Source organism: Chrysemys picta, chromosome 2 (assembly GCF_011386835.1).
Source record: "Chrysemys picta bellii isolate R12L10 chromosome 2, ASM1138683v2, whole genome shotgun sequence".
NCBI classification, from domain to species: Eukaryota; Metazoa; Chordata; order Testudines; family Emydidae; genus Chrysemys; species Chrysemys picta.
Genome location: NC_088792.1, coordinates 206,168,195 through 206,182,209, shown reverse-complemented (window position 1 = coordinate 206,182,209; position 14,015 = coordinate 206,168,195). Strand labels below are relative to the sequence as shown.

The 14,015-nt window shown below is 38.9% G+C and overlaps 1 protein-coding gene across 50 annotated transcripts in view; it reads right to left on the bottom strand.

The window, feature by feature from the left end:
* The window catches only part of EPB41L3 (erythrocyte membrane protein band 4.1 like 3), a 195,215-nt gene that overhangs the window by 35,476 nt on the left and 145,724 nt on the right, over positions 1–14,015 (bottom strand). For all 50 annotated transcript variants that reach the window (XM_065585275.1, XM_065585309.1, XM_065585310.1 and 47 more), the window contains exons 4-8: positions 12,570–12,674; positions 9,996–10,038; positions 5,602–5,677; positions 2,644–2,862; positions 2,260–2,347 (exon numbers count right to left, since the gene is read on the bottom strand). In XM_065585275.1, coding sequence (XP_065441347.1) covers positions 2,260–2,347; positions 2,644–2,862; positions 5,602–5,677; positions 9,996–10,038; positions 12,570–12,674 — 531 coding nt within the window. The remainder of the gene's footprint in view (positions 1–2,259; positions 2,348–2,643; positions 2,863–5,601; positions 5,678–9,995; positions 10,039–12,569; positions 12,675–14,015) is intronic.

Genomic DNA, 14,015 nt, shown 5'->3' with positions numbered 1-14,015 from the left:
CAATAAGAGATACAGCAATAATGTGTGTGGGGCCCTCAAAGGGGAATGACGTCTAAATAAAACTAGATTTCAGTGTTGGGATGTACTATCCAAAAATAAAATTTAGTGTCTGCAGTGTATTTCAATTTTTCATTTTTCTAAGAACAAAGAAATGTTTAAATATACTGAGCCATATTTTCAAAAATAAAGGCTTGAGGTCCATATGCAAAATGCATGCACAAAGTCCAAGATGCAAGGGACTATTTCATATTACCTGTTTAAGAAAAGATTTCTTTCCTGAACTTTAACCTTTGTACCAGTTATACCTGCATTCAGGCCCAGATCCTGCCACCTCTATTCCCCAAACAGTCCTGCTGATTTAAGTGGGAGTACTTGAGGAAGCAGGTATTACTCAATGTGAGTAAGAATGACAGACTCTGGCTCTTAGTATATGGGTGAAGAGACTATCCAAGGCAGCTCTAAAGAGCAGCAAGGTCGTAGCCACACTGGAGAATACATTACACATACTTGTACAGTTTTGCATATGTAGGCGACTTACATAATTATCAAAATATTAATTCCCATTTATGAACACAACTGTCAGTCCAGTTTTCAAGGAGATTGCTTAATCAAGGAACAGAATAATTAACTTAGTGATTGTTTGCAGCCTTCAGCTCATTGATGCAGCTTTTATTATGATACCTTCTCTAGACAGTAAGCAGCTTTGATATAAATACACATCAACTTTACTGAAAGTTTTGCCCTGATCCTTTTTGTTTTTCATTCTCTGTCAGATAAAACTGGGTAACAAGGTCTTTGTTGCACAGAATAGGTTACTCCAATAGTTGTACTCTTCTAGTTACCAGCATTTCTCCAGCATTACATAATTTTTTGAGAGAATAACTAGGCCCTAATGCAAAGTAACTAACTTTTGGTATCAAAGACCAAAACATATTTTGCACAAAAACTCATAAATGTTCTTTGTTGATCTCCCTCTGAGGGATGGAGGATGTTAAAATGCTACAAAGAAAGGAGTGACATTTCCTATTCCAGTTCTAGCTTTGCTCCAAATGTGCCTCAAGATCTTGAGCATACATGCAAGAGACAAGAAAAGCAACAGCATGCCTATTGGGAGAATGCATGTCCACTGAGCCATAGACAGCGTTTTCATTTTCAGTGTAGGCAATTAATAGACTACAAAGGATTACCTTGAAGTCTGTAATACACATACACAGTTCCTATGAAATGCCTCATGCACATGGATGAAGGCCCTTTCAAGATCCAAGCAGCATATTTATCTCAGCTGTTGAAAGGTTCTGATGCAGAATGAAAATGGCTCTACAGTAATTTGACCCTTCACAAAAAATGTGGTGCTCTTCCAAAGCTCTGGTCTTTTGTCCAGCATCAATTTGCCAAGGACATTTACTGACTTCACTCTACAGTTGCTGGAATCTATGAATCTTTTTCTGAATAGTGAAACAGAAAAATTCAAAAACAACCCCCCCACAAGACTACGAAATGACTGGCGATCTCTCATCAACCACACTGAGTGAGTACCTCTTGATCTGTGAATGTACCTAACCTAGCTGAGGATTTTAGAGACAGTTTCATCATGGGAGATTGATTCCAAGAGAGTTCCTATTCATTGGGCTAACTGAAACAAATACACTTCTTTCAATGAGAGCTAACCGTCAGTCCCTTTATCACTACCAATCTGATTAAGTTCCAGTATGGTTAACAAAGTGCTTCAAAGGACTTTTGCAGTGTTAGAAGTGGTCTGCTTGTCTAGATAAAACACCATAATTGACTTTATTAAATTGGAAAATTCAGCTGAATGAAATGACAATCAATCATTGTCTGGATGTCTTCTGATAAAAATGCATATTTTTCAAACAAATCCAGTCAATAGCTCTGAGGCTCATTACATTAACTGTTTCTCAGATCACAGCTTTCAAAAAAGATTTGTTTGTTTAATCAGCTTCACAGACTTTTTGAAACATGCGTACCAACAGTTGATGGAACTGGAATCAACTAGTTAAGTTCTGCAACAACTACAAAATGTAGCTGCGTTTACATCCTGACACACTAATCACTTTGGGCCTATTTCTGCCACTTTTGCTCACCTTGAGTAGTTACTTAATCTACCAGTTTTTCCACTGAAATCAGTAAGAAAAATGAAATCAACAGGACCTTCTGAAATAAAGTACTAGTCAAGCTGAGAAGGGGTATAGAAATGGGCCCCATAATATGAAACAAAGAGTTTTTAATCATAGTCCAGACCTTGGCATGATGTAGATCCACTCCATACATGGATAGTTTTTTGGCATTCTCCAAGAAATGCATCTCAGCCTCTGCAGGTGTCATTCCCCTGAAGAAAAACAGTCATTACTAATATCAGTTTTGAGCAAGAATAATACGGAATAAACTTCGGTACATGGGAAACACATTCTGTCAGAATTTAGTTAGAAGCCATTACACACTTTGCATCATTATCTTCCATGCTAAAGAACATTTTTTTCCTAGCAAAACAGTCTCACTCCTCCAAAAGACCTGTGCAGAACTGTTAGTTTCCTCAAAATATTTTGCAGCAGATTCTAATATTTCACATGGAGGATGCTCAAGCTCCAAAGTTGAGTGGAAGTTGAGTGGAGGTCCGCTGCTCACCTGTGGCTCTTGTGCAGCTCGATTACTTTGTCTTCCAGTTCTTTAGTATGATTTGGTGCAAACCGGAATTCACTGACATAATCACTTCCATATTCATCAGGATCATAATCTCCAAGTTCTGACTGAACGGTATAGGACCCCAAAAGAGCAAGAGTAACAAAAGAACAAGGCAGCCTTCCAGACACTATGTCATCTCTCAGCTGCAAGCAGAGGTAGTACCTACAATAAATAAGAGCAAGAGTTTATAGGAGTTCTTCCAGCACTTTTAGAGAAGTGATGTGGTTCAGTCATTAGTAAGAATTTCTGGGGTCTTTTCCTGACTCTGCCACTCACAGTTCTTGAGCAAAACACCCAATTTATGCCCAAGTTCCTCCATGTGTAAAACTGGGATAAATGCTTGTCTATGTAACAAATGAATGCTAACTCTTAAATAACTAATCTTCGTAAAGCACTTTGAGATTCATTGATGAAATAGGCTACTCTGTGTTTTATAACTATAGTATAAGTCAGGAGTTCTCAAACTTTTTCTTTCTGAGGCCCCCCAATATGCTACAAAAACTCCCCAGCCCAGCTTGCCGCAACAACCGTTTTTCTGCATATAAAAACCTGGGCTGGTGTTAGGAGATAGCAAGTAGGGCAATTGCCTGGGGCCCCAAACCACAGGAGGCATCGCGAAGCTAAGTTGCTCAGGCTTCAGCTTCAGCACCAGGAGGTGGGGTCCGTGGTCCCGGGCTGCAGTCCCATGAGGCAGGGCTTTGGCTTTCTGCCCAGGACCCTAGAGAGTCTAATGCCAGCCATACTTGGCGGACCCCCTGAAACCTGCTCATGGCCCCAAAGGGTTGAGAACCTCTGGTATAAGTTACAGAGAAAATTCCCCATTAGATATTAACTATACTAAGGTATCTACTGTCATACAGATATCCTGAGCAATTCATCTTATTTTATTTATAATTTTCTGTAATAAGCACTTAAGAAATACCAGTTAATTGATTAGCTAAAAAGCAAAAACAACAAATGACTACTTCCCATAAGGGTAGCTATGCTGCTAAAAATGATCCCATTAATCATGCAATGTGAGGGCCAGACAGAAGAAACTGAAAATAGTTTCAGAGGAACTAGAAAGGAAGGGTGGTTTAGTGGCTGAGGCACAGGACTGGGAGAAAATCCTGACCCTACTACAGATTTACAGCGAGACCTTGGGCAAATTGCTTAATCTCTGTAATCTCTCCTGCCTAGGGGAAAAAAGCCCTCTCTCACTAACCACCTTTTGGGGAAGAGCAGCCAATCAGAGCTGCTACAGGAGGCAGGCGGGCAACGTTTTCTCCCCTCCCCTCAGGAGCAGAGAGGAAACAGGCAATACCATTTGCACAAGAGGGGGCCAGGGAGGCGGGAGCAGAGAGATCCCAGCCTCTCATTATAGGATTGCTCCTTTCTCCCCCAACCCCCTCCTGTGAAAAGGGATTGGTTCCTCCCACCTCTGCTCCTCTCTAATGCTGCTGCACCAGGGCTAGCAATGGGGAGAACCTCCTCCACAGTTGCAGGAGGAGCAGCTGTGGAGCAAAGGAGGATTGTTGTATGGTTGGGTGGACGGAGCTGATGTGGGTCTGGAGCAAATGTGATGGAAGGGTGGGGCAGAATTAATTGCTGTAGAGATTAGGTGGCTAAAATCGCATTTCTCCATGATGATGATGATGATGTGGGGGAGTTAAAAAATTTCAGAAAATAGCTCATAAACATTAAAGAATTGAATGATTTTGGGGCCAATCTCATGATTTTTTGGGGTCTGACTCGTGATTTTGGTGGTTGGCAACAGTGGTGTGAAAAAAGGGTAGTCTGAAGTGGACAAAAGAAAAGTATAAGTTGCAAGTGAACAATCTGGTTAAAACCAAAAAGAGGATAGAGGTGAAACTAGGAAGTGTAAGATAGAGGGGGAGAAACAGAGGGGGAGAAAAGTTTGTGCAAAATAATGGTTTACAGGGGAGTCACAGTTTTATTTTTTGTTTGAGGCCTCATATTTCCTTGCAGCTCTGGGCCATTCTACTTGTGTAAGTGAACATTGCAGCCTGGTGTCTTTTCCAAATTTCACAACAGCCCAGACTGCATGAGACTGGGATGCAGAATGCTTTAGACTGCACTGCATGACTAGGTTAAAAAGTCAGCAGAAGGGTGCTGCACCATTGGGACAGCCAGGGTCACTTAGCCCCAAGAGGTCCTTCATAGTGAGAAGGGACTGCCAGAAATTAGGTTAGGCTAGGATCTAGTTGTGGACTTAGTTTTCAGGGTGAACCAAGGATAGGATTCAGATTCAAAGGCATCCTGAGCTGTTCTTGTGAAATTTTGGCCCCCCAAATGGCAGAAGTCTCATTAGACCAATTGATGTGAATTCCTGCTACTTTGGGCTGTATCCAAAAATAAAGCTGGGAATTAACCCACTTCTGGGGTTTGGATCAACCCTGAACCAAAACCATGGGAACAGGTTTAGAGCTGGGGATTTAAATTTGAAAACACATAATTGAGGGAAAGAGGTAAGTAATGTTTACTTTCGAAATCCTGGTTCATGTTCATGTCCAGTTTGATGATTATAGTTGTATTTGTGTCACACAGTGTCTAGAGGACCCAACAAAACACTAATAGGCAAGACTGGGTACTGCAATGTTTGTGAACTCGGAAGCTAGAATTAATTCTTCTCATTAGAAATACGTATTGAGAAAGCCTGATTTTGGTATCAGTTTATCAAATGTGAAAGTCTTCTAGTTTGGAAGTCAAAACAATGAATAAAAACCCCAACTATTAACCTTTTCTCTACTAAGAGAACATCAAATATTTCCCATTAGCTCATAATTAGAAGGCGGCTGATAGTAAAACAAAAACATTCATGCTTCCAGACAGATAGAATGTCACTGCTGTCAAAAATGTGTTTAAAAGCACTTTTGGAAAGGTATTTATTGTTTCAAATACCTGGTAATATCTTCAGACAGCTGGGAAGGATCGGGAGGGTAAAATTTCACATTAAAGGAGAACTGCCAAGCACCACCTGAAAAAAACCCACAGGTTCACTGAAATTGCCTACACAAGTACAAATGAAGATGTTCACACTGTTAGGTTACTAGCAATCTAAAAGATAAATTAGGAAATATTCCAGTCAAATATTCAGTAATGACAGGATTTATATTCTTCTTCTTGTATACAATATTTAAGATACCTTCCTACTTCTCACAGTTACAGTTTGAGGCCTACAGTTCTTTTCTTGCATAGTGAACAGTAATTTATTTCTAATGCCCTGAAAATTGAGCAAGAAAAGAGTCTGTTTACTGAGATTAGATGTATTAAAAGGTAGCCTATAGAAATAAAATAAAAAGAAAACAAAACGTGGAGATAAGCATTGGAAACACCACAGGCTAAAAATGAAAATGGGCTTTAAATATGTGACCACAATTATGTGCAAAATAGATCATTCTATTCTATAACCCCGCACTCAGCAGTGTCTGAATGCTGTTTTAGCACACACACTGTCTCTGTAGCCGGCATAAATTATCATATAGACAAAATTGCAAGGACAAATTTAAAGGCCATTAATGAAAGAAATGGACCCAAATTTTTAACACAAGGGAAACAATAATCGTAGTACTTTAGATAACTCCTGTCACAGGCAATAACTTTACACATCCTATAAGACATTTTTAATAGGACCTTACTTTTCAAAACTATAGATAAAAAAATACCAAGAACATTCCAAAAAAATAGGGAAAATTTAAGGGGATAAGGATTCCTAGAAAACCGATGTCTCATGTTTAATAAATGGCACCGATAAAAAAGCCAAATGCTTGTCGAACTAGCAAGCAAAAAAACAAACAAACCACACACAACTCCCCCCCCCCCACCTCTGGTACAGCCTATCAGCAACCAAGATTCTGTTGCATTAATTACATAGCTCTTCACCTATATTACTATTACAGAGACCCTATATTAATTGATCACCCCCCTGCACACAACCAATATCTGAGGTGACATTACTGTGGGAATTGAGAAATGGACATCAAGATAACCTGATGCTTTTATTTTCTAAAATATGGTAACCTATTAAAATACAGCACTGAACTGAAAAATACACTTTAAAAAAATGTCCAAGACACTTGTATAATGATGGTTACAGATTCTTTGTGGGCACTATGTGAAATAGGACTCCTCTTTATAAACTCTACAATGTATTCTTTCATTCTAACACAACTAACAGGTATTTTGCACTGTCTAAATTGTGATGAACGTATGTTTTGAAGGTGTGTCAACTTCTACTACTGGATTTTATGCTGGATAGAAGAGAGGAAGTGTTAATGTCGACTATATTGCAAATGCTACTTTTAAAATTCCATATTGTTTTCTTGATCATGTATTTGGGACTGTTCATTTAGGGCCTACAATGAGATCTGCATGGTTCATTCCTTGCCTCATGATTTCAGGGCCTTCAGATCTTCAGCTGTACAGAGCTCATTGCAGGATCAGGGCCTTAATTTGCTGAATCTATTCGAGAACATAGATTTCATATGCTAAAAGAGGTTGACATTTGATATAGAAGAAGATAGCCCCAAATCCTCTGTGAAATTTTTGGATACACACCCTTGTTTGAGAAAGAAGGGAGAGAGAAGATCCCCCTGACAAACAAGAAATAAATTAAATCCACATTGTGCCCCTCAGGAATATGATTCTGTAAGGAAAAAAAAAGTATAACAGGCCTGATTCTCCTCTTGCTTATGCTGGTTTCAATCAAGAATAACTCTATTGAAGTCCATGGTTTTAAACTGGTGTGGGGACCCAGCAACTCTATAAACAGTGTTGGCCAAATTCTTTTCTCAAATACTGGCTCGGATTTCCTCCTGCCTGCAGTGGAACCGAGCACTCTTGAAAGCAGACATTTATCCTATATTCTCATCAGTATTCAATACAACTGTGGTTTTAATCATTCATGAAATAGTTCACTTGTAAGATAGTTTTACTATTCCAAAGTTCTTAACAGAATTATCTGAACCAAGCAAATTAACACTGTCATCTAGGACAACTCTAACTGTTCCCAGTATCAACTGTAGGACTAGGCTTTTCTGCTCTGGTTAGTCTCTTGCTGTCACAACCTTTCATAGTCTAGCTCTTAGCTAAAACACACATTAAATACATTGCAATCAACTGTATGTAGTTGGACTGCCTTAATTGCATCAACAATCTACATAACTTGTTATCAAAGTCTACAGCACTTTCTTTTCCTGTGATAACTTTTCAGTAACCTATTATCAATTACACAATGGAACACAGATTTCAATTATTTTTCATTGCACTTCATTTTTAGATAGTATATATAATATCTAGGATAGTTTGGAAAAGGTGAAGTTAATCATTATGAAAAATACTCTAAGGGAAATTTTCCACACTAAGTTTAAATTAATCCTTTGAATCCTGAAATGGTAACCTACTATTTTAGGGCCTGATCCTAGAAACACAAACTACCAGATGTAATTCCTTGTAAATGCTAGGCTGCTGAAAGTGATTATTTATAAGATGTGTGGAGGAGAATACTGAAGTTTTCTTGCCAAAATAAAATCACATTTATAAACATTACAACAGGTTTCCAAAGAGCTATTGGAGGAAAAGAAAGGTAGGTCACAGTTTGAGCCTAGCAGTCTTGACACAGGGTCCCTTCAAAACATTTTTGGATTACTAACACAGCATTTGATTCTCCTTGTGAAGCAGTAAGTCATCTTAGGAACAAAGTTCAAGTTATTGGAGAAATGCAGGAATGAGATAAAGATGTTTTGGGTAGAGGGATATCTGTACTAACACAGTTACGTGTTTTGGTATGTAAGGCCAGCAGTGTTCCCAGACGTGACCCAAATGACAGTAATTCAAAGAAAACAATTTATATCTTGTGACCTAGGCCCCAAAGATTATATTGCTTAATGCTGAGTTTAGACTTTTCCCTCTCTGTAAATGTCAAGTTGTTTTTAGCAATGAGACATTTATATTTCATGATCCTGACCAATTGATTGATTTTATTAGAGAGTAAAAAAAGATGAAGAAAAACATCCAACAATTCTTCTTCTACAGACTCAGAAACAGACCTGAATAAATAATATGAAACTTAACATTTGAGATGGGGCTTAATGATAAAAGTGATGTTTTCTCTTGAAGAGGGAGTGCAATATTCACAGAGACTTCTCCAACTACCTGCTGCTCCCCTGTATGCCTTCCCCATACAGTACCAGTCTTTGAGGCTGGGGAGGGTGAGGTTGGAGCGCAGGCCTGCAAGTGATTGGTAGGTTTGCACCCCACTAGTCATTCTAACTGGTAACTCAGGCCCAAGGGGTGAGGGCATTTAGAGAACCACATGTGTGGGTGAGGAATATTCCTGCTCCACAGGCTGCCAGCCAGAGAACTTCTCTTGCAGTGATCCACCCCTACACACTACATTGGACTGGAATCTCCCACTGAGGCAATATGTTATTTATGGCACAGTTAAATGGAGTTCAATAGTCCTTGTCCTCCACTCTTTCTGGGTCTCTGTGCCTTACAGCAGGTTAGATAGATTGTCACATTTGGGGTCAGGTCGTCCTCCACTTCCCTACTTGGTCTGGCAGAGTCCTGATAGAATTATAAACATGTGTTTTGGTGTAGGCAGATGATGTGGGTGGATGGGTAGCAATTTGTTATGGTGTGAAGTATTTATGATGTTTTTTGGATCTTTTAAGGGGGATATTATTTTTAATGTCCAAAAGGCACCCAGAGCACTGGGCGAGATAATAGCAGGTATATGGTGTGGGGCACTTCCAGTGAAGAGTTTAATTTCTCTCAGAAGGAGATGGCCATGGGGGACACACAGCTTGGAGAAAGTGTGAATCTTTTTTGGGTAACCATTAGTTTGCTTGGTGCATATTTGTTGGGCAATAAATTAATAGTTAAGTACCAGGTTAACTTGGTTCATAAATGAAGTTGCATCTGGAGGCCTTAAACCATATGTGTTGTGTCAGTGTGCTTAGTAGGGTTCTACCTGGAAAATGATCTCTCAGTAGTTACTGCTGCTTTATATAGTCACTTATATTGGCAATATGTTCTCTCAAGCTGGGAAAGTGTGTTAACGTGAAGCTCTTTTGTATGAGTATGTAGGACTTTCCTCACACCATTTATTACATGCAAACAATGTGGAATACCAGGGAAAGCAGCATTTCCCATTTTATACAGAGCATTGTGAAGTTATTTTTCAATAAATGTTTTAATTTTGTTCAAAAGTATTTCATATTATCAACACTGCTCTCCTTATTAAAACATTTCCCAGATCTCCTCACACAGACACATGATTGATTACAACTTACTTCGGATCTGCTTTTTGATTTCCTTTGCAGGGTCCAACCAGTTCTGAAAAGAAATTTTTTTTTAATTTGACTAAAAATACAGTGAAAATTATTTTTAAACATTGATATTAACAGCACTGAAATGAGACAAAGTAAAGTTACATGTGTTCAGTGGCCTTTTAAAAACTCAGCAGCAGATGCCACATTTGTTGGCTAAATTAACTTCTTGCGCCATCTCTTTCCTTTGGAATACTGTAGCTACAGCAATTATTTTACGCTAATACATTTACTTGATTCCTTGAAGGGTTTCGTTGTTGTCGTAAGAACTTCTTAGATCACAGGAACCTGCAGACTGGGTTAGAACACAGGCATCCTCTGGCAGCATGTCCACTGACCTTTCATTAGCACACCAGGAGGCTCTTGTTTGCTTAAACCTTGAAAGGCTGGAGGGACTGAAGAGTCTGGCCCTGCTTAAGTACATAAAGAGGAGGAAGAGGACATGAGCCTCTCCTCTATTTGTGCCCCAGTGCAGGAATCAGGCTTTAATCCATTGAGGTGTTCAGACATTGTCCCTTGCTAGAATTTCCTCCAGTGCTAGCTATCCAAAAGGGTGAGGTGTTCTGTGCAGTGCCATCATCCACACTGACCAGCAGAGCTTGTCAGGTGTATGAGAGAACTGTACAATACAGCTGTTGAAAGGATGGGGAACTGCCACTGCAGTGCATGCTCCCTGGCAGTCAAGGAGGAATTGTGGCTGCCTCACAATTCCGCTTGGGATATCTTACTGCAGCATAGTATCGCTAACCATTTCGGCAGGCGGCATGGTTTAAAATCCACAGCCTAGACTGCGTTGTACCTGTTTTTCTCTCTCAGATATTGGGAGGTTATGTCCCTGACCTTCAGCATTGTCTTAACCAATGCAAATTAATATTTAATATGTATATAGTTCATAACAAAAGCAGTTTGTTAATCCCCTAGGAAAAATTCCACTTTCTTCAAGGAAAGATAAACAAATATAGCAAAAACCAAAACCAAACAAACCCCAGAAGAACCCTTGCACCTTACCCCGCCTTCCCTTAATCAGCTGGCAGCTGCCCAGAATCAATTAGTCTGAACTCCAAAGTATGCGGCTACAAGAGTATAATATGCCACTACAATTAAGATTGCCTCAGGGTTTCTTTTTAAAGCCCTGTTTTCAGATACTTGTAACTCAGGTAACTCAGATGGAAAAATTTGATGTGGATTCTTATATAGCATAAAGATCTTCAGCCTGGAAGATGTTTTTTCTATGGTGGAGGGGGGGAGTGAGGGCGGGGGGGGGGGGAGGATGAACAAGCTGTTTTTACATTGTAAAATTTAAAAATATATGTAAAAATTAAAAATAAACTATTGCTCTGACACTATCATGTACATGTTTTTAAAATTAATTATTGACTTATTCTAGCCACTTTTGTAAAGTAACTTGAGATCTATAAATGTTGAACATCATCATTATTAATAATCTGACAGGATTTCTAAATACACACTTATTTTGGCCCCACTTCAGGAAAGCATGACTGTTCAGGAAAGAATTTAAGCACATGCTTACCTTGAGCTTTAACGTAAAGTTAAGTACACACTTAAGTGCTTTCTTGAATCAGGATGGAACTAAGCACCTGTTTAATTGCTTTTTGCATCAGTGCCAAAATCCTCATTTTAAAAAGTCCATAAATATAGAAAGTAAGAGTTCTCTCTCAGAGAGAAAACCATCACATACTTATATGAAAACCTGTTAGGGGACTCTTTTATAATACACATTTTAACTAAGACATATCAAAAGGGAGTTAACAAAATACTTTAAAGAAATATTTAGAGGGTCCTTTGCTGCTCCTTATCTCATCTTAATGTGTGTACAATGTGTATGTTGCATGGATCATAGATCATCATATCCCAGTACTAATTGAGCAATAATGCTCAGGTAAAGATAACATGAGTCTTGAAAGGGAATTAGCAGCAATAGTGAATTAACTTCTGCCTGTCTGTGTCACAACCTTAACATTAAATAAACTGTTTTTAGTATTAAAATATATTTATGAATGTAAATCGGACTTTCAAGGCAGTATTGGAACAAACCATACGAGAAAAGCTACATGATTAACTTCTCTTACATCATAAATAACCAGTGGTTTGAGCACTGGCATGCTAAACCCAGGGTTACGAGTTTAATCCTTGAGGGGGCAATTTGGGGATTTAGTTGGGGATTGGTCCTGCTTTGAGCAGGGGGTTGGACTAGATGACCTCCTGAGGTCCCTTCCAACCCTAATAATCTATGATTCTATGATTCTAAGGCAAAAGGAAGACAGGAGAACATTGTTCCTGTTCTTGGGAGGCACAAACAATTAAAAAGGAGATGGCATTAAATAAAGATGCATCCTTTTGGAGGTAAAACTAAAACATCAGTTCTGGATTGATCACCGGGAAAAAAAATCTGATGGCCACATGTCTTATCCCATGCAAACTCAAGATCAATGCCAGTTAGCAAGATTCCAGTTCTGTTGACTTTCATTCTACTTCCTTTTAATTCAAGAAAACCCTGGCTGATGTGTCTTTTTTTACCTTTTGGTTTTCCATGTCTCTGTATGTTAGCCCAAAGTAGTCCTTTTCCAAAAGATTTAGATGTTCACATACTTTGTCAAACAATATTTGACCTCTGGAACGTTTCTATGGAAAACAAAAGAACATTTTCATCAATTTCAAAGTACAGCAACATTTAAATAAATCCTCTTCGGTATAATAAAGTTAAAAAACCAATATTGATTTATCTTAACCTACACACCTTTCAAAACCATTGATTTGGAACTGTACAAAATCTGCTGAACTGGGCTAATTTGCCTCGGTAAAAATTCAGGTCTCAATGTGGAGTTGAATGTTACATCTATTGATTTATTTTTAAGTGGTAGCTTAGAAGGTTTCCTCTATCTCACAAATACTGGCACTTAATATATTCCGAGTTTACACTGCACTAGAACTATAGCCTTCTTTATATGCAACAGTAGTAACAAACATTGGTCCAAAATACTTCCCTAAGCGGGTTTGAAACCGGTGGATGATGGAGCAAAGGCATTTGTGTGGATTGGCTCCATGAAGTCCTCCTTTTATGTTTACGTATGGGGGTGGTCTGATCCAGCACACACAGAAGTCAACGGAAAACTCCCATTACCATCATTGGGAGCTGGACTGGGTTAAGAAAGTGAAAGCGCAGGATTCTCCAGAATCCCACTGACATTTCTCAGCCCAGACCGCCTCTATGAGAGGATAGCTAGTTTTTTATGCTCATTTAGAACCTGGCTATCTGCTGAGATTGTACCAGTTGTGGTGATGGTTTTGTTATATGGGTATATGCCCCTTACGAAGTACATTGAGTCCACGAGAGCCATGAGTTTATAGCAACTTTCAAATGCTGTAATTCTGAGCCAGATAAAACTGGTGACCTGGAGGGAACAGTTTCTATTAATAAACAAACAGCTGAAGTAAAACGGTTACAATAGTGAGTGATATTACAGTTCAACAGGCAACAGTGCTAGCAGCATGAAACCTAAATCAATCAATTTTAAGGTTTATCAATGAGTATTTTATTTATCAATGAGTATTTAAGCTGTATTATGCTGCGTGAGAGACAGATTCTCTGAGGCACTAAAGTGTCTCCTGTAAACTGTTGAGCACGTGTCCCTTCCATTGAGACTAATGGGAGTGGTAAATATTCCACACACAGCAGGAGACGTTCAGCAAATTTTGGGCTGGATCTTAAGAACTCAAATTATTTCCTACTCTAAGCATAAGGTTTACAAGGCAAAAGACCTCTTTTTATGATCTGCCTGTGTGGCAATGCACATTCGTTAGTTATGCCTTGTTATGTAATTTAGTCATATCTAAAGTTCATACTACACAGAATTCAAGCAGCATTCTGACCATCATTTCATCATGTGTTACACATCCCTCAAAGCTAGACCCTTTGCAGAATCTTCTTATATTAAGCATGAATACTTCTGTTTCTTTTATTTT